This window comes from Xiphophorus maculatus, chromosome 2, assembly GCF_002775205.1.
Source record: "Xiphophorus maculatus strain JP 163 A chromosome 2, X_maculatus-5.0-male, whole genome shotgun sequence".
Classification (NCBI taxonomy): Eukaryota; Metazoa; Chordata; class Actinopteri; order Cyprinodontiformes; family Poeciliidae; genus Xiphophorus; species Xiphophorus maculatus.
The window spans coordinates 3,254,404-3,272,166 of NC_036444.1; the positions used below are offsets into that span (position 1 = coordinate 3,254,404).

Below are 17,763 nucleotides of genomic sequence, written 5' to 3' on the forward strand. Positions count from 1 at the left end.
TGTTCTCAGTCAATCACCTGGTCGTTCCAATACATGACGCCATGAAAAAGGGTTTCTCCCCATATAGATTTTTGCAGTCTTTGGTTGTTTGTCACTCCTAAATGTTTGAGATCATAAAAAATTAATTAATATTGCCAAATGGTTAAGCCAGCCTTGTGGAGAACAACTACTTTCAAAGGTTTGCAGTTTTTTAGCCGTATTTGCATCACTGCAGAGGAATTTTGAAAGTTATTCAAATATCACCGTGTTGCGGGACACATAACTTCTAAAAAGCTTTAATTTTGTCATGTCACTCCACAGAATATTTTCCCTAAAGTCTTAGAGATCCTCCAGATATTATATTAACCAAATGTAAGATAACATAAGATAAGATAAGATAAATCTTTATTGTCATTGTCACAAGGACAACGAAATGTAAAAACCTCCAGGTCCTGATGTTCAAAAACATCCCAGTTTGTAAAAAAATGTAAAAACTTCTTGTTTTTGTTTTGGCTCCTGGAACTCTGTCATTGTTGCACTGTCTGTTATTTTTAAACCATGAACTCTTACCTTAGCTGACGCAAGTGAAACTTTAGATGTTGTACAGGGTTCTTCTGTGAACCTCTGGATGAGCCCTGACGTGTTCTTGAAGTAATTTTGGTAAGTGGGTCAAGTATGGAAACTTGACCTTTTGGTCACAGTTCACATTACTTAGAGAACACCATACAAACAGTGAAATATGGTGGTGGCAGCATCATGCTCTGAGGTTACTCTTCTTCATGTCGAACTGGACTTTTTTTTTTATCAATATGTTGATAAAAATTATGAGCAGTTCTTAATGCCAATCAGTGTCTGATAGAAAGATGAAGTTTAAGACAGGTTGTGTGTTTCAGAATCACAGTCTGTAGGTGACTCTAAAGGCATCTGAGAAAGTTAGAGAACTTTTGAAACTTTTGACAAATATTGTCAAAATTTAGGATGGTGATAGATTTCTAGCAAAAAGACTTAATGCTGAAACTGAATCCAAGTGTGCTTTAATAAATTACTGGTTAAAGGGTGTACATACTTGCAACAAAGATATATCAGTTTTTTATTTTTTATATTTTGTTCTCTTATAGTTATTTTTATGTAACCTGTAGCGAATATGTAACTTTAAAGGCAGGAGATGTTTCAGGTATACCTATGCAAATATTGAGTTTTATCTTAATAGTTTTTATAATTCTATTTTCACAATGTTTATCATGTCATTGTGTATATCTTATGCATGTTTTCATCAAACTAATCATTATTATTATTTAGTTTAAAGCGTCCATTTTGTCTTTTCTTATTACCTGTTTACAATTTTTTCCAATGACACACAAGTATTGCGTTTCTTTGTTCACTAAAATTTAACCTGATGTGAGCTAATAAAAATTTAAGTAATGAGCAGCTAAATTTAATTATACACAAAGCTTAAGCATTTTTATCATTAGGTATTTCCATTATGTGTCAATAAGTACTTTAGCTTTTCCATGAGTGAGAAGTAACTTTTACCATTTACTCAGTTAAATTTAATTGAATAACTTTCTCAAGTCGATATACTTCTAGGAGTAGTTTTACTGCATCTTAATTTTTACTTTCACTGTACACGTGTCTGGTGGGATGTGTGGTTTGTAAACAGGCTTCGTTGATCTAATGTTATTTCAGATCTTCTGAGCCTATCGTGCCATTTGGAGGTCAAGTGAACATACAGTAAGCCACAGACATTATCTCTTGAAGTATTTTGCTCTGTCCTAATATGTAAACATTACTTACTTCAAAAGTTAAATGTTATGGAAAAATTAGATTTGGGAATGAGTGTCTCTTCTGCCCGAATTTATTTTTGTATTAACTTTTTATTAGAACTTGCACATATTGTATGTGTCTGAATGACTACATTCTTTTCAGACATTTATTAAAATTAGACAGTAAGTTCTCAGTGCAGCCTTTTACCTAATACTTCTTCACTGTTACTTGAGTAATTTTTCAGATGGCTATCTTTCACTTGAGTAAAAATATATTGAAGTAATGCTACTCTTACAAAGGAGTGAGTAGAAAATGACTCAAGTAAAAATAAAACAAAAAAGGGAACTCAAATAATGAGCACCTAATTGTGACATCTGATTTAATATAAAACATTATGAAATATAAAGTTATGTGCAAATTCTGATTTTAAAAATGTGACAGAATGGACAGTAAAATTATTACACCTCGCTCTTTTTACTTTATTTAAAAGACTGTACTCTTAAGCTGCACTTCTACTTGAACTGAGATGTATTAAACTGCAGTTACAGCAGTTCGCCACCAGTTGTCACATGGAGCACGGTGAGCGCTCGGTAACGGCTGGTCAGCGGAGGCGCTCACTGTCGCTCTTGTCTGTGTTAACAGGTAAATATCAATTAGCGCTGCTATTTATATAAATTGTCTCATATAGGGGAAGTGAGCTAGAGTAAGGTAATTAGATATTTGTGTGTAAGTTTTGAATAAGCATTTTTTAATCTATATTGTAAATATCTATTGACTCAGCGAGCCAATGGCAATTTAGTTCGGTCACGGCTGGTCAGCGGAGGCGCTCACTGTCGCTCTTGTCTGTGTTAACAGCGTTCAGAAAATAAAAGAACCTGCGAAAACCACACTGCTTAATTATTAAGTGTGCAACAAAAAGACTAAAATAAGACTATGATTTGTAAGTACAGTACAACCCTCTAGGTGGCGGTAGTTGCCTAAAATGGGCTCATCAGCGCGGCGCTCCTCCCCTTTTTAAAACCTCATTTCCACTGGTGTGTTCATGCTGTACACAGCCGTGAGGGACATTTTTTATCTGATCCGTCAGAGTAAATGTGTTGTTCTTAGTCGAGTTGCAGTTTTAGTTTTAGTAAAATGTCGAGTTGGGCGAAGCCAGCCACAGGTGTGCGGAGACCGTCCGGCAGTCCAAACGGAAGGTTAGCTTCTTTAGCGTTAGCAGCTAGCCTGCACGGAAGCCTCGAACAACAACTTTACCCAATTACAAGTGCATGTTTCTGCACCGGGCGCGAAGTTACATACTCAAGTTACCATGAATGTCGACGTTAAAAGAGTAATTGTTGTCTTGCAGTGCTCAGCAGCTGCGGTTGTTCCGGAGAGCGGCTCCGTACCCGAGTAGAGAAGAAAGAACTGAGGAGCTAAAGGATGCTCTGGACAGGTAAAAGCGGCTAACGGTGGCTAGCACAACGGCTTAAACACATGACAGAGGCGGTAGGGTGCAACTGTTACTTCAAACTATACTTTTTAGACCATTTGTTTTCTCTGTGAGTGGAGGGCTATTTTGTTGTTGAATTTGTACTTTATTTTGTTATTATAAATCGCCCCCCTTATTATTTCAGTTTACTAGCGTTACAACTTCTTTGACTTGCTTAAAATATCAGATGCCTTTATTTACAGGTTTTTTTTATTATTATTTACAAACTCTAAAATATATACCTCTAATACAGTATTAATATTTCCATACAATTCTTATGGATTTTGCTTATTAGAAGTACTAGGTTTTTGATTTCTCCCCATACTTACTGAAACAGTACCAAAAGAACCAACGACTCTTGATGGCTCTGATGGCTCAAATTAGCATCCATTCTTCAATTGTAAATGTGGTCGTTGACCGTCAGGCCAGAAGGTAGGAGTGTGAATAGTCCATGTTGGGGGTGGTAGGTAATGCTCTTCAGTCTAGTTTTGAAGCATACATGAAGTGTTTTTGGAGAGATGTGACCTTTTGCAGCTGATGTTGTGCTGCATTATCCAGTCGAAGTCTAAGTCTAAGGAACAATTGTGCAACTGTGAGATGCGTTGAGGCCATTACCAGGGTACTTAAGGGTACTTACAATCCTTCAGGCCATTTGGACTATCTCTAGACTGCATAGGAGTGTTGTCTACGTGGACTAACTCCAGCACTTCTATTAACACTGCAAGTACCAGAGAAAGGCCATTTTGTATTTCTACCTTTGGAGTCCAGAGATGGGCCGACTGACCTGAAGGATTTTATCTAGCAGGTGCTTTTGTTCTGTAAATAAGGCCATTACCTCATAAGTACCCTGGTAATGGCCTCAACGCATCTCACAGTTGCACAATTGTTCCTTAGACTTAGACTGACTTTGTTGTCATTTTGCATGCACAGGGTGTATACAGAACGAAATTTCGTTGCATACGGCTCAGGACAATGTTTGAGGTTCCAATGTTGTGAGGTTACTCCAGAGTAAAATAAAATAGAAGTTATTTAGCTCTGTACATGTGCAAGGTATAAAGTGGAGACCAGTTTTTGAGTGCAGTCCAGTTAAGAGTTCAGCAGTCTGATGGCAAGTGGGAAAAAGCTGTTTCGGAACCAGGTGGACCTGCACCGGATGCTGCGGAACCTCTTTCCAGAGGGCAGCAGGGAGAACAGTCCATGGTGGGGGTGTGAGGGGTCACTGATGATGATTCGGCCTCAGGACACGCATCCTGCATCGATGGTTGACCTGACACTTCGCCCTTTTGCCTGAGCTGGGTGTGGAAGGTTGTTGCCGAAGCAGTTTCTCCTTGTGTGCCTTCTTCTCACTCACATGAGAGTTACCGAACTCTTTTGCAAGCTCAACCAGGAAGTCCACCCGTCTCTCCTGCACCCCAATGCATGCCTGATAAAGCACATGTGCATTCAGTGCTGCCATGTCAATCATGTTTGCCAGGTTTGCTGACCAGCTCTCACATAGTGATGGAACCTTGGTCACCCCCCGCAAGATTATGACTGAAATAAATGCCATTAGTTCTTGTGAACTAAATAGGTGAAGCAGTCACCTATTTATCCTCCACAGCACAAAAGGCTGCATGCAAATTTGCATGTGCAAAGTCTCCCAGATTTCTTTTGCTTACACTTTTTGCATGATTTTTTTGAGGTGGATCAACACAATTAATTTGGTTAGTTTATTTCTAAACTGTCATTTTAAACCCTCTTAGCTTTATTTCAAAGAAAAACATTACTAATTTATTTTAGAAAAACCTTTGCATATTTCTTGAAACAGATTGTATGTTTTGCAAACTCTATGTACATTTGGCAAAATGACCTGGATAATGCAGCACAACATCATGGATCAGCTGCAAGAGGTCACATCTCTCCAAAAACACTTCATGTATGCTTCAAAACTAGACTGAAGAGCATTACCTACAGGAGATCTGATCTCCTGTTGGTATCGTAGATACCCACCCCCAACATGGACTATTCACACTCCTACCTTCTGGCCTGACGGTCAACGGCCACATTTACAATTGAAGAAGGGATGCTAATTTGAGCCATCAGAGTTGTCAGTTTGGACTCAGGGTCTTTTGACTCTGTTTCGGTAAGTCACGGAGAGGTCGAAAACCCTGGTACTCCCAGTGAAGGCAGTCTCTAGTATAAAACTTCAGAGAAAATGTTACATATAGTCCACTGCTTGATGTTTGATGACATAATGTGGATTATAATTGTCATTTTAAAATGGATTATGACAGGATTTTAAAAAATCCTGTCAGTCAGAAAGACAGACGGGGCTTCTGATTTACACAGCAGTATTTGATGCTGCTGGTACTTAAACAGTTATTGAGCTCACACTGATGGGCTAACCTGGTGCAGAAAATCCATCCCACAAAAAAGAAAACTTGTAAAAGCTGAGTCTTGGTTATCAACAGCAGGAATAAAATTATTAACGGTGAATGGCTTATGTTGATTTTTTTAATTCAACACCATGAATCCTGTGATGTTAAGGTAACAGTTTGCTGTCCACTCTGCTTGTATGGTATATTTTTGTTGCAAATATTGTACTAAGCCGACTGGTCAATTGTTTTATTAAAATAAAACCACTCACTTTTAGCTAATTCTTTTTCTTTGGGATTTATTGGCTTCGTCAGTCGAACTGGAATCGAAATGTAAACATTTGAATGATTCAGTGAGAATCTAAATGTTAACCATTGATCCATTTTTAAAAAATAAAAGTAACAACAAAAATTTGTTGAGTTGGCGCTATAGAAATAAACTAAATTGAATTGAAATATTGATTAAACAGTTCTTGGAGTCATCTCTTCTCACACCACAAGTTTCTGCTAGAAGACATGTCTGAACTCTGAGAACAAATTGGATAAGTTAAAATAATTTAAAGTTTTTAAATGGTCCTAAAGTTCTTACTAATCCCTTCAGATGATCTGAGTCCAGAAGAAAAGTTTCAATCTTCCTGTTTGCTGCCGATGTTGACAGTAGAAACACAGTAGACCAGTTTTCTGCTGCACTCACCAGTGTCAGTCTGTTATGTAGAGGAAAAATATGAACTTAGTTTGTCTTCAGAAGGAAACGGGGAAGTTTTTCTCCACAGCAGTCAGGCTTCACTTTGACTTTTTTGTTAATTTCTGGAAAGTCCCCATTTTCCAGATTCTCATCTCATCAGGTGTATTGCAGCCTGCTTATAGTTTCACATTAAGTGTTTCTGCAGAGCTTTTCCTCTGACTTCCTCTTATGATGCCATCTGCTGGGCAAAAACAAAACCTCATCTGGAGGTTGGAAATCTTTCACATCTTGGCTTTGATCAAATGGCCTAAATTTTACATCAGTTTATGAATCAAAACTTCAATTGAATTATTGGCTTTAAAACTTTAAGGAACAAAAAAAATTCTGATTATATTTGGAAAAACTAATGATTCAACTGTGAATCACATTTAACAGACGAATGGATCTGCAGCTTAGTGCAGTTATCACAGGTGTTATAAACACAGATGTAATAATTTGCACTACTTGGCACTGCAGAAATGTAAGAGGTTCCTGCCTCACTTTGTGGTTCAGAGAACTGAATCAGAGGTTCTGTAGATCAACATATTTGTTTTTTAGGATTTGACACTGAAACCTAAGGCCATCTGGACCCAACTTGGCATCAGAAACTCTGATTTTGTTCTCTGAACCACACACATTTGTTAAATTTCTTAAGAAATTTTCTAGTAATTTATCATCATGAATCAAAATTCTTAGAAATTTTTCACAATGATGGTAAGCATTGCGGTAAATGCCCATCACTAGTTGGATAGATATATAGATAATTATTGTTATAGTATAGAATCTACATTATGCAAACAGAGCAACAGCATGAAATATTAAATGTGCTATTGGTGTATTGCTTTCAACACATTTAACAGATACTAATAGGGTGGTGAGGAATGGTTGCTACAAACTTCAAATTGCAAGTTGGACCAATGCAACAAGAACATGACAACTCCCACATATGTGAAAGCTACAATCCAGCTTCTGTTTGTTTAAATATTGTTTTTCAGCAGGATTTTCAGTGTTTAATTGGGTTGTTTAAATTGTCATTTTTTTAAGGTCAGACCTGGTTCTGTTTTTTTCAGAAAATAGAATAGAATAGAATTCAACTTTATTGTCATTGCACTGTCACAAGTACAAGCAATGAGATGTAGTTTGCATCTATCCAGAAGTGCTCTACGAGATATAAATATTTATTTACAGATGTACAAGACTATGTATGTATGGACTATAAGGGGTTATAGCAAAGAGATATAGATATTGTGTATAAATATAAATATGGAAGCTATATGCACAGATTATACAGAATATACAAGAATGTTAGGGAATGGATTATATACAGTATGCATATAATATAATACAAGATAAATAATGGTAGATAAAATTTACAGGTTGTATGTGTAAATTAGTTGATAAAAATATTACACTTTTGTTTTTATTTGGTGTCAAGTTTTCAGTTTCTACTGTTGTGCGTACTGCGTTTATGTGTACAAGTTACTCCAAGGTAAAAGGAAGTGATCAAGTCTTATCTGATTACTGTCACTCTGAATACTGTACTCCACTGTTGGCTGCTGTGGTTTTTTGCTGCAGTGTGTGCTGCATCAGTTACGTCGTCACCTGTTGGGGCTTTTCTTGTTTTTTTAGGTCGGCTTTAACAAATGTACACATTTCAGGAGTTCAACTGTGCAGACATTTAGAAAATAATGCTTTGCATATACATTATATAATAAAAGGAAACAATGTGAAAATTCCTTCTCCCTTTGCTTGCATTACTGTACCTACCTCTCCAGTTTTTAAAAAGGGGTCTATATTTTCAGTGCACAGAAATCTGTATTATTTAACCACCCAGAAAAACTCAATGAAATTCTGCACATTGAAACTTGTTTTGCTCCACTTTTAGTTATGAAGAACTGGAACAGCTTCAAGGTTACTCCACTAGTGTGAAGTTTGAGACATACAAACCTCAGCCAAGTGGTGAGACTTTCATTTTCATCATGCAGAACCTTTTATGTTTTTAATATAAAATTACTATTCCTGGTCACTTAAATTACTCCCATCATCTAAATGTGCACTCTCCTCTACCCATCCTGCTACCTCTGCCCAAATTTCTTGAAGTCTTGAACCCGCCAGTCAAAACCGAGGTCGTCACTCCGGCGGACAGACGTAAAGCTCTGTACCAGAAGTTCTACAAGCAGGTCCAGGAGGAGAGAAAGCCAGCCGACTGCGTGGTCCTGTCCGTCACCAACAAGTTCCTGTGAGTTTTCCTCTAGCAGTTGCTCAACTTAAGAGTTCAGCTGAGTTTAGATTTGGATGTTCTGCTTAGGATATTTAGCATCCACTAATGGATATTTATCGTTTTATTGCAATTTCAAGATGTGATCTGACTAATTGAAACACTTTTTCAGCACTGCTGTCAACTGAGAATTTATTTGAATTTCTTATGCTTCTTTTTAAACTGCTACCAATAGGGTATCTATATCCCATTGGGTATAATGGTGAATAATTTCACTATTTGTGTCATTATTCAGCAAATATCTAATGCATCAATGCTAGTTCTTGACTGCTGCAGTAAATAAGACTAACCTTATAGTAGCAGATATTTGAAACCAATGTGATGGCAGCTTGGTTTGAAGTGAACCCATATAATCACACATTTTTGCATTAAATTACACCATTTTCAACTGAAAAAGAAAAATATAAATAATGCAACAGGTAAGGAAACTTGGCACAAATCATTCAAGAACATAAAACACACAAAGGCCAGGATTTGAAATATTTGAGCTACATGTTGCATCTAGTTAATGTTTCTGACTCCACTTCTTTCAGACTGAAGCCAGACATGAAGTTTTTTGTTTTTTTACTTTCAACACAACGTGGAGCAGCAGATGTTCATATTAAAACCACAAACTGTTACATCTTTGAGGCATCCTCAGATGAAAAACTGACTAATAACAATTACCACTGATTTTGGAACATAAACAATATGCAGTCTTCTACATCGATGCCAGATATGTTAACACACATGTTGCTGTAATATCTTGATGGTTCACTATGTATCTGATTGGTATTTGTTTTAGTGCAGTTTCAGCACTAACTTAAACTTCTCTTTTTAGATAAACTGGTTTGTTTTCCATTTATTCAGTCATACACACACACACATATAAATTCACCCAGAAATTATCACCAAACATTTAACATTAAAGTTAATCCTCTTTGTTGGCTGTTGTTGCTGTGTGGTGGTTCAGTCATCAGACAGGTAAGTTTTCCTTCATGTTGAAAACGGGGAAAGTTTAAAAATGGGTTGTATGTCACTACACCATTAAAAACAAACTTTTCTTTACCAGGTTGGAAAATGTATGTAAATGTAAGCTTATGTGTAGAAAAACATTCAATCACACACCACAACAAATGCAATAGGCAGCCTAAATCTTTACATTCATTTTTGTCTGACGGGAGAAACATCAAAACAGCTGTTTTCATGCATGTAACATTTCTACGGAAGAGGTGGAATATTTAATTTTTACATTTCAGCTTTTATTTTGCATACAACATTCACACTGAAAATGCACATAAGATTGCCGATAAGGCTTCTTCTTCGCTTAAAATGCACTCACTGACCAAGTCAAACGCAAACCAGTAAGAGTCCTACTCGGACATCATTTGGTTCAGATAATTTGATTTCCACGGAACTAGTATGTCTAGAATAGATGAAACACATTGGCTGAATGGAGTTTTCAGCCAGTTACCATATACTCTATCAATCAGAACAGTGGCTGTAGGTCAGCAGATACAGAAGATGCATTAAAGACACTTTAGATGTCTTACTTTTTGCATATACATGAGGAAAAACATTTAAAACAGGGACTGTCTTTAACTTTGATTCAGGTTAAATCACTGGCCACTTTATTACAGTACACCTTTCTAGTGTTGGTCTGCCTTCAGAATTCTTGAAATTCTGTTAAAGATTCAATAAGCTTTTGACATTCTTTAGATATTTTGTTCTTTTTGAGATTATGGCATAATTAATTTTCTGCAGTTTCCTTGTCTCCATTTCATGAGAATTTTGAGTTTCACCACAATCCAGAGATGTTCTGCTCAATGTCGTATCAGGTGACTGATGGGCGTAATCATCAGAAGATTGATGGACAGTAGTTATAAAGTGGTGGACAGGACCAACAGTATTATTCAGAGAAGCTTCACAGTTAAAATGATGCTCAGTTGGTACCACACGATCCAAATTGGACCCAATAATATATCCAATACATCATTACTTGGTTGTCCGCAGCCTGGACCAATACCAGCCAGGACAATCCATATTTTCATTTTTATGCCATGTGTAGATCTCCTCCAATAAATCAAGACTTGGAAAAGGTTAGAAAAGGTGACATTCAATTGTTGTTCAATTTTATTGTATTGAAGCTTCAGTTTCCTGTTATCTGACAGTAGTCACACTATGAAATTAGTTCATATTTAAAGTTCTTATCAAGCAAGTTGCCTTGTAGATGCTTAAGTGCATGTAGTTCCTGTCATGCATTTAGCTAATTCAGTGTTTGCCGTAACAAGTTATGAAACTGAAAAAATTTCTAATAAAGTGGCCAGTAGATTATTGCGCCCTAGAGAACGTCATGTACTTTTCCATTATCACACCAATCTACAGATGAACATTAAAGAGTTGTTGCACATTTCATATCTAAAAAAGACCTTATCGCCTGAAACTCAAGAAATAAGTTTTGTTTTCAAAAATATATATTTTATCTGAAGAAATAACTTTTATTTTCACCTCAGAAATGATTATTTTATATGCCATCTAATTAACTCAACACAGAAAAGTCTAGTTAACAAAGTGTTTCTCTTCCTCTCAAAGGGATTACCCCAAATCGCTAAGCCAGTGCTTGCAGGAGCGTGGCCTGTCAGTGGAAATGCTGTACCTTCAAGTGGAATCGGGCCTGACCCGGGCCCTGCAGGACGTCCGAGCAGATGGCTCCCCGTTATGTATACTGGTGGAGCAGAAAAATGTAGCTCTGTCCTCCTGCACTGTTATCATATTCTCAGAGTCCCTCAAAAGTAAGTCCGTACCCCTCGTAATCCTTCAAGCCCTCCCCAGAACATGTACGTTACAACCCTCAGTTCTTTAAAGCTCTTTCCACTTAAACAAAAAAAAAAACTGCATTTTGCTCTTAACACATTGACATAAGAGTTTCATAAAGCTTTCTTATTCTGCTCATCTTTTAAACAGACACTAAAATTGAATTCTGTTGAAGCAAATGCACACCATTAGCACAAAACTTTTTAGGAAATAGCCTCTGCAATAAACACCATAACAAAACACCAAATGCAAACTCTGAAGCCTAGAAAAAACTAAACTTATATCATGATTGCAAAGATGGGTTGTTTGTTCTTTTTGGCTTAAGCTGACATTAGTTGACTTGGTTAAAACTTTAACTTTTTCAGAGGAATGAACCACTAATCATAACCCTGGCCTTTTATGCGGTTGTCCTGTTTCAATTTGACCTGTGTGAAGACTGAGGTGACCAGATTGGAAGTTGAATAAGAAAGGTAATCAGAGCAGAGTTGAGGTTGGGGCCCATCAGGCAGTATCGCTGACTCTGACTGCCAGTTTCACTTTTGTAAAAACTGTAGTTGGGATTTTAAACATTGACTTGGCAGACTTCAGTGGTTGACTTGTGATGGGCGAGATGGCCTAATTAAGTGTTCAGTTGCGGCAACAAGTAAATGACAATGACAGACCAGATGTGACAACTTTCCATAGCAAAAATATATGCTATAGTCCAGCGGTCCCCAACCTTTTTAGTTGCGCGGACCGGTCAGCCCTTCGCAGTTTTGGTGCGGACCGGGAGGGACATGCGTGCGTCGTAAGTATCGAGTCCGCAGTACTCCGATGTCGTTTTGTTACTCATTCTGCTGCAAGTTGGCTCAATTTTGACGCACAAGACGTAACGGGTAAAGTCCGGTTTAGGATTTTCAAAATAAAAGTACGTAAGTAGTTCGTTATTTCTTGCGTGGCCCGGTACCAATTGGTCCGCGGACCGGTAAAATGAAGTCGGTGACTGCTTACCGTAGTTGCGAGACCTGTTGTGGCTCAATATTGGTCCATATATAAGGCGCACCGGATTATAAGACGCACTCTCAGCTTTTGAGAAAATTGAAGGTTTTTAGGTGCACCTTATAGTGCGGAAAATACGGTAATTCACTCCAACGCAGCAACCTATGCGCACATTCACTGCGCAAGATTCCACTCATGAAAATAAACTTGTTTAAAGTTCACTGCAGAAGATTTGGAGAAGTAAATGAAATACTGGTAGAATTTAGTCTGAGATTAGACCAAAACTGGACTTATTATAAGTCATTATAAACATTGTAGAAAGACTGGTTCTGCACATCACAGCTCCCAAAAACATTCTGGCACACTTCATATTCCTGAAGAAACAGAGAGAAATGCATTAAGAAACTCTTGGTAAGAGCCTGGAAATGAATTTCCAAGCAAGAGGAAGGGGCCAAACACACAGCAGTGGACATTTTTAATTAGTAATTTTAATTAGAAAAAGAATGAACTAGAATGACCAGGTCCATCGCCTGACTTTTATCCAGTTGAAACTCTAAGGAAAGAACTAAAGATGAGAGAGTGAAATCAGAGAAATTACCTCCAAAACCTTCAAGATTTAAAGACCATTTGTTGGAAAAATGGATCAAAATTTATACAGGAGATGTCCTACAGTTATCATTAGCAAGAAAGTTTTTTCCACCAAGACATTGATAATCTTATTTCCCCGTCTCCTCCCAATTTTCAAACCATAACTACATTTTTGGAATAACTTCTTTGGCTTCTTATGCACAATACTTGGATTATTGCAGACATTTTATGGCAAACATTTACTGTATATTTTATAGATTTTGTTGAGGGCGCCTGTCAGAAAAAGTTTGGTTTAACCAGCAGAACAAATGACCCAATTAACTGAAACACAACTCAAGTTGGAGGGGTGGGGGGAAAGCTCCTTATTTTCATCTAGATTTCACATTTGATGCCATTTGCAAAATCTACACCTGACTTTCATTTATGGGCTTCATGCACCACAAATCTGCATATAAATAGAAAACTGTCATAAAATAACATTTTAGATAAGATGAGAAGTCAAACAAATTCAACCTAAACTTGCCACAAAGTAAGGATTTTTGTTTCCCTTTTGTAATGAAAAGAAATGGCTATAAACCTAGAAAATATATTTCAAATGCTGCCACAATGGTAAGGAAAACACATTTGTTAGTTGTCACACAGTAATGGTCTAGTTAGAGAACATATTTAATTTTCTTTTGAAATAAATGGAAGTAGCATTGAATTAAATCTGAATTTCCAAGTTTTACATGGGTGCAACACATGCTGCTGCTTAACCCACACATGAATTTTCCTTACCACCATTTAGGGGAAATGGATAATTTAATCAAAAAATCATTATTATACAAAAAAGATGAAAAAATAATAAACAAGTTTTGTCATTTACACAAAACATTGTTTTATTCAGCTTGTGTCCCAATCATTTAAGCCCTTACTCTTAAAACAAAATGGAGACTTTTGTCTCCAGATTTCTCTGGTTAAATAATCAACAGCCACATAAGCCAATACAAATGCACAATGACGCCACAGACGTCCTTTACACCAATGGAACAGTTTTTAAAACGTATGAAGCTACAGTTTTTCTCTTGAACCAATTATGACAAAAATATTAGACACTTCAAGTAATTTTTGGTGAATAGACGGTCCATCTAATTCACCAAAATTGAGTGAATAAATCGGTTATTTGCCCTTTACAGCCTAAGACTAAACTGTTAAATGCACAGTTAAAAAGCGAATATACAATTATTGAATTTTCTGGATCATGAACAAAGCAAAACTGAAAGAAACTTGTAAGGAAATTTTATTGCGATTGCATAAGCTCCACACTGCTACCCATTACCTTCTTAAACCTCAATGTATTAAACGCAAAATTTGCTGAACGAATAATAGAAAATAAAATCCATCTGATTATGATGGAAAAGAACAATTAAAAACCTTTTCTTTTCTTCATTCTAAGTTGAGTCTCCTTCCAGCTCGGTTTTAACGCTCCCGTTTTCCTCCCAGTCCACCGTAACATGCCTAAAGACCAGGCTCTGGACTTTGTCCAAGCTGAGTACAGTCGCGGACTCCTCAAGGAGAATTCACCAAGGGATCCTGCAGACATCGCAGCACAGGCATCGCAGCTGCTGGATGACTTTCTGGATCGAGAAAAAATTGCACGGCACACGGTTCCCTCCGAAATCCGACATCACCTCTCGCTGCTTGCCGACGGGGTGCATCTGTATTTGGAGGAGCTGGAATCCATCTCAGAGTACGTCGCTTCCCGACAAGAGCATTTGCAAGGTGAGACACTGGTGATTGATTGAGGCTCATACAGTCTGAACAAATGGCTGCAGTTTGCGTTTTTTTTTCTTTTTCAGCTCTGGCCTTAGGTGATGAGGATGATAAAGGGAACATGATACCCCCAGGATTGGGGAAACCCCCTCCTCTGCTTCCAACTCCTCCTGGGCCACAACCTCAGTCTGCCTCAATAGGATCTCTTGGGGACCACTCTCCACCTGTATCTGTAGGTCTGCTGCCGACACCAGGTCAGGACTGCAAGCAGCTACATCCTGTTTTACTGAATCTACAAGCAGTTACCAATAGGCATGGGCTGGTTTCAAAGTATACTGTGGTATGAAAAAGTTAGTTTCAAAACCATTAAAAATATTCTGTTCTGTTCCTGTGGTACAGAAATGTTGAAGCGTGACGTCACACATGCAAGATCTCGCCCACCACCTTACCGGAGGGCAAAAAGCAATGACAACCATTGGTTTTAGTTGTCAAGTTGTCAACATAAGTTTTAAATGTATACATAATATATGAAAGAAAAAGGGACACACTGTTTTGCTATTAAATTTCAACACTACAACAACTAGATAACAAGGTCCAAAGGTATCACAATTCACAGGTCAGGAAAAAAAGTTCTAAAAAATAGTGAGGGAGAGGCAAGTATGTCAGTTATGCTAGCTTGACTATGACAACTTTTAACTTGTAGATGTCCTGTGGAATTCGGTGTGCTTTGGTTCAGTAGAAAGTAAAAAAATGACACAAACACAAACTCTGATCAACCACGGCTGTGTTCTTACTAATGATCGCAAAAACAAACATCAAGCCTGAAAACATAAAACTGTAATGGACTGAATGTTCTGTTCTTTGTGTAGAAATGTTTCTGTTTTTTTTTTTTTTTTTTTTTTTTTTTTTTGGTGTTGAATCCTGATACGCTAGTGAAGTTGTTGTCAGTCAGTTCCTATGGCAACACATCTGCGTGTATCATAGCTGACATATAGTGAGAAAAAATTAGTTTTTTCGGCATTATTTTTCCCTTTGCTGTGGCGCACTGAACTGAATTAATATCTACATCTCCAGGTTTCATTTTGTTTGTTGGATTGGTCTAACGTTGCAGCACAGCTACAGATGGCAAGTAGAATAGTTTGTTTTTTTTTGCCTTCCCGTGTTGTGTGCATACGCAAGATTTCTGGACGTAAACAATAACATGCAACTTATCTACAACCTGATTAAAGCAATTGGATGCAAACCTTATCAGTGGAGCTTAATTGTGTCATATGCTGAAAATTAAGTATGAATGCGTTTGCTAGAGGGGAATGGAATTTCCACATCACCTGTGATCTAAAAGCAGCTTCCAGATAATTAAAGTTGGCCGACTGTAGAGATTGTGGTGATTTGAAACTTCAGTTAAATTCACATTTATCATAATTGTTTTTTAGAACAGCTGTGGCTCTGGCAGCAACAGGTCATGTGAAAGGGTGAAGATCAGCTTACAATTCAGCTAACATTTAATTAGCATTCACATCAAAGCCTGCTAAAGAAAACGCGAAATAACACTGTAATTGTTACCGTCACCCGATCTAGGGGAATCTGCCAGTATCTAGTGGTGCACAGGCAGATGAATCCTGTGCAAACAATATCTGTGGATCACAGAGGAAGTAAGTTGATACAATGTTACTCTGGCAAGAGCTCGTTTATTCTGAACCGTGCATGCTCAGAGCCAGGAAACTCATTCTCCCTGTTAGCCCCACAGCGGCATGAGAGCGCCCCCACTGGCAAGAAGATACATGCACACAACAAACACGTCTATATACATAAGAAGAAAGAAAAAGAAACGAAGACAAAAGACAAGATCAATTCTGATAAAAAAAAATAGGGGGTGTATTAATTAATAAATTTTTTTTACTGTTTCTCAACCCACTACATAATCATAATTAGTAGTATCATACCGGCCCATGCCTACTTACCGATACTGGCAGTGATTATCAATGCTTTGGAGACGCACTGGTATTTTTCATTTTTGTGTCCTGAAATAATTTCCTCCTCAGGCTCTTTCCCCAAAACCAAACCTCCTCCACTCCTGTCTTTGCATCGGACTCCTCCTGGGATGTCTTTAGGACCCCTGGGTTCCCGGGCCCCCCCGTCCTCTCTGGATCCGTACGGAGCTCCAGGTTTGTCCCGAGGGCCGCTGCTCCACCACGCTCCTCCGCTCTACCCGGGCCTCCGGTCCAGGCCCAGGGTGGCCCCTCCGTCCTTGAAGGGTTCTCGTCCTCCTCTTCTGTCAACACCAGGTAAATCACTTCAATTGAGATTTTTGGCCTTTTTAGACAAACTAATTGCAAGATTAGTTTTAAGATGATTTCTGTGAGTAAACAATTATTTTTACGTTTTTACAGTTGGTCCCCATCTGCGACTGGGTGGACCACGACACTGAAGGCCGACACTGTAACACACAAAGCGTTTTAGTATTTCAGATGACTTCAGAGCAAGAAGTTTCCAGAGGAATTCCCTGCTGGTGTTTATTAAAATAGTAAAACAGTAAATGTAAGTAATGCATATTTTCATGTTTTGATGCCTTTTCTATTGTTTCCGGCTTTTAACCTCTTATTTGCAGCAAGAGGTTAAAACTTGCTGTTGCTGCAAATAGTCCAGCTTTATTTTCAATTTTCTGCCATTTTTTTTCTGATGAAGTTTCAAATTTAAGGATCAAATGTAACTTTTTCTTTGTGGCGGTAACATCAGCAGCAACAATATTGCTCTTTGTGACAAAGTACAAAAGTTTAAACATGATTCGGCAAAAAAAAAAAAAAAAAAAAGCAAGTTCTTATCATTTATTGTGTAGGATTTAATTTTTGATATTCTGCATATTTTTGTTCTTTATAAAATTCAGTTAAAAATGTAAATGATCGTCACTAAGCAGCCCATCCTTTTATTACTGCATTGTGGACAAAGATTTTAGATCCCATGGACTCAAATGCACCAAACTCTATAGACATTAAATATAACTGTTAAGCGTATTTCTTTTTGAAAGGCCTGTTTGTTCTGTATTTCTGATAGTAATTAAATATTGTCTTTTGTTTTTCTTTTA

General features: G+C 37.6%; 1 protein-coding gene across 2 annotated transcripts; it reads left to right on the forward strand.

The window, feature by feature from the left end:
* The first annotated feature begins 2,761 nt into the window (after window positions 1–2,761).
* LOC102222328 (nuclear receptor coactivator 5-like) lies at window positions 2,762–17,763 on the forward strand. 2 transcript variants are annotated; one of them, XM_023351093.1, is made up of 9 exons: window positions 2,762–2,939; window positions 3,092–3,178; window positions 8,178–8,251; window positions 8,393–8,531; window positions 11,142–11,341; window positions 14,412–14,690; window positions 14,768–14,935; window positions 16,724–16,966; window positions 17,072–17,763. In XM_023351093.1, exons 1-9 carry the CDS (start codon window positions 2,878–2,880, stop codon window positions 17,107–17,109), a joined length of 1,290 nt encoding a protein of 429 aa, XP_023206861.1. In that variant the 5' UTR covers window positions 2,762–2,877; the 3' UTR covers window positions 17,110–17,763. The 2 variants fall into 2 exon arrangements, with proteins under 2 accessions (XP_023206861.1, XP_023206865.1); XM_023351097.1 differs by having other exon boundaries at window positions 16,793–16,966.

Bases quoted from the DNA above. Each gene is read 5' to 3' on its own strand.
- LOC102222328 (XM_023351093.1), top strand. From the start codon at position 2,878: ATGTCGAGTTGGGCGAAGCCAGCCACAGGTGTGCGGAGACCGTCCGGC. The intron at 8,252-8,392 runs GTGAGACTTTCA...AATTTCTTGAAG, and splicing joins ATACAAACCTCAGCCAAGTG to TCTTGAACCCGCCAGTCAAA. The intron at 14,691-14,767 runs GTGAGACACTGG...TTTCTTTTTCAG, and splicing joins CCGACAAGAGCATTTGCAAG to CTCTGGCCTTAGGTGATGAG.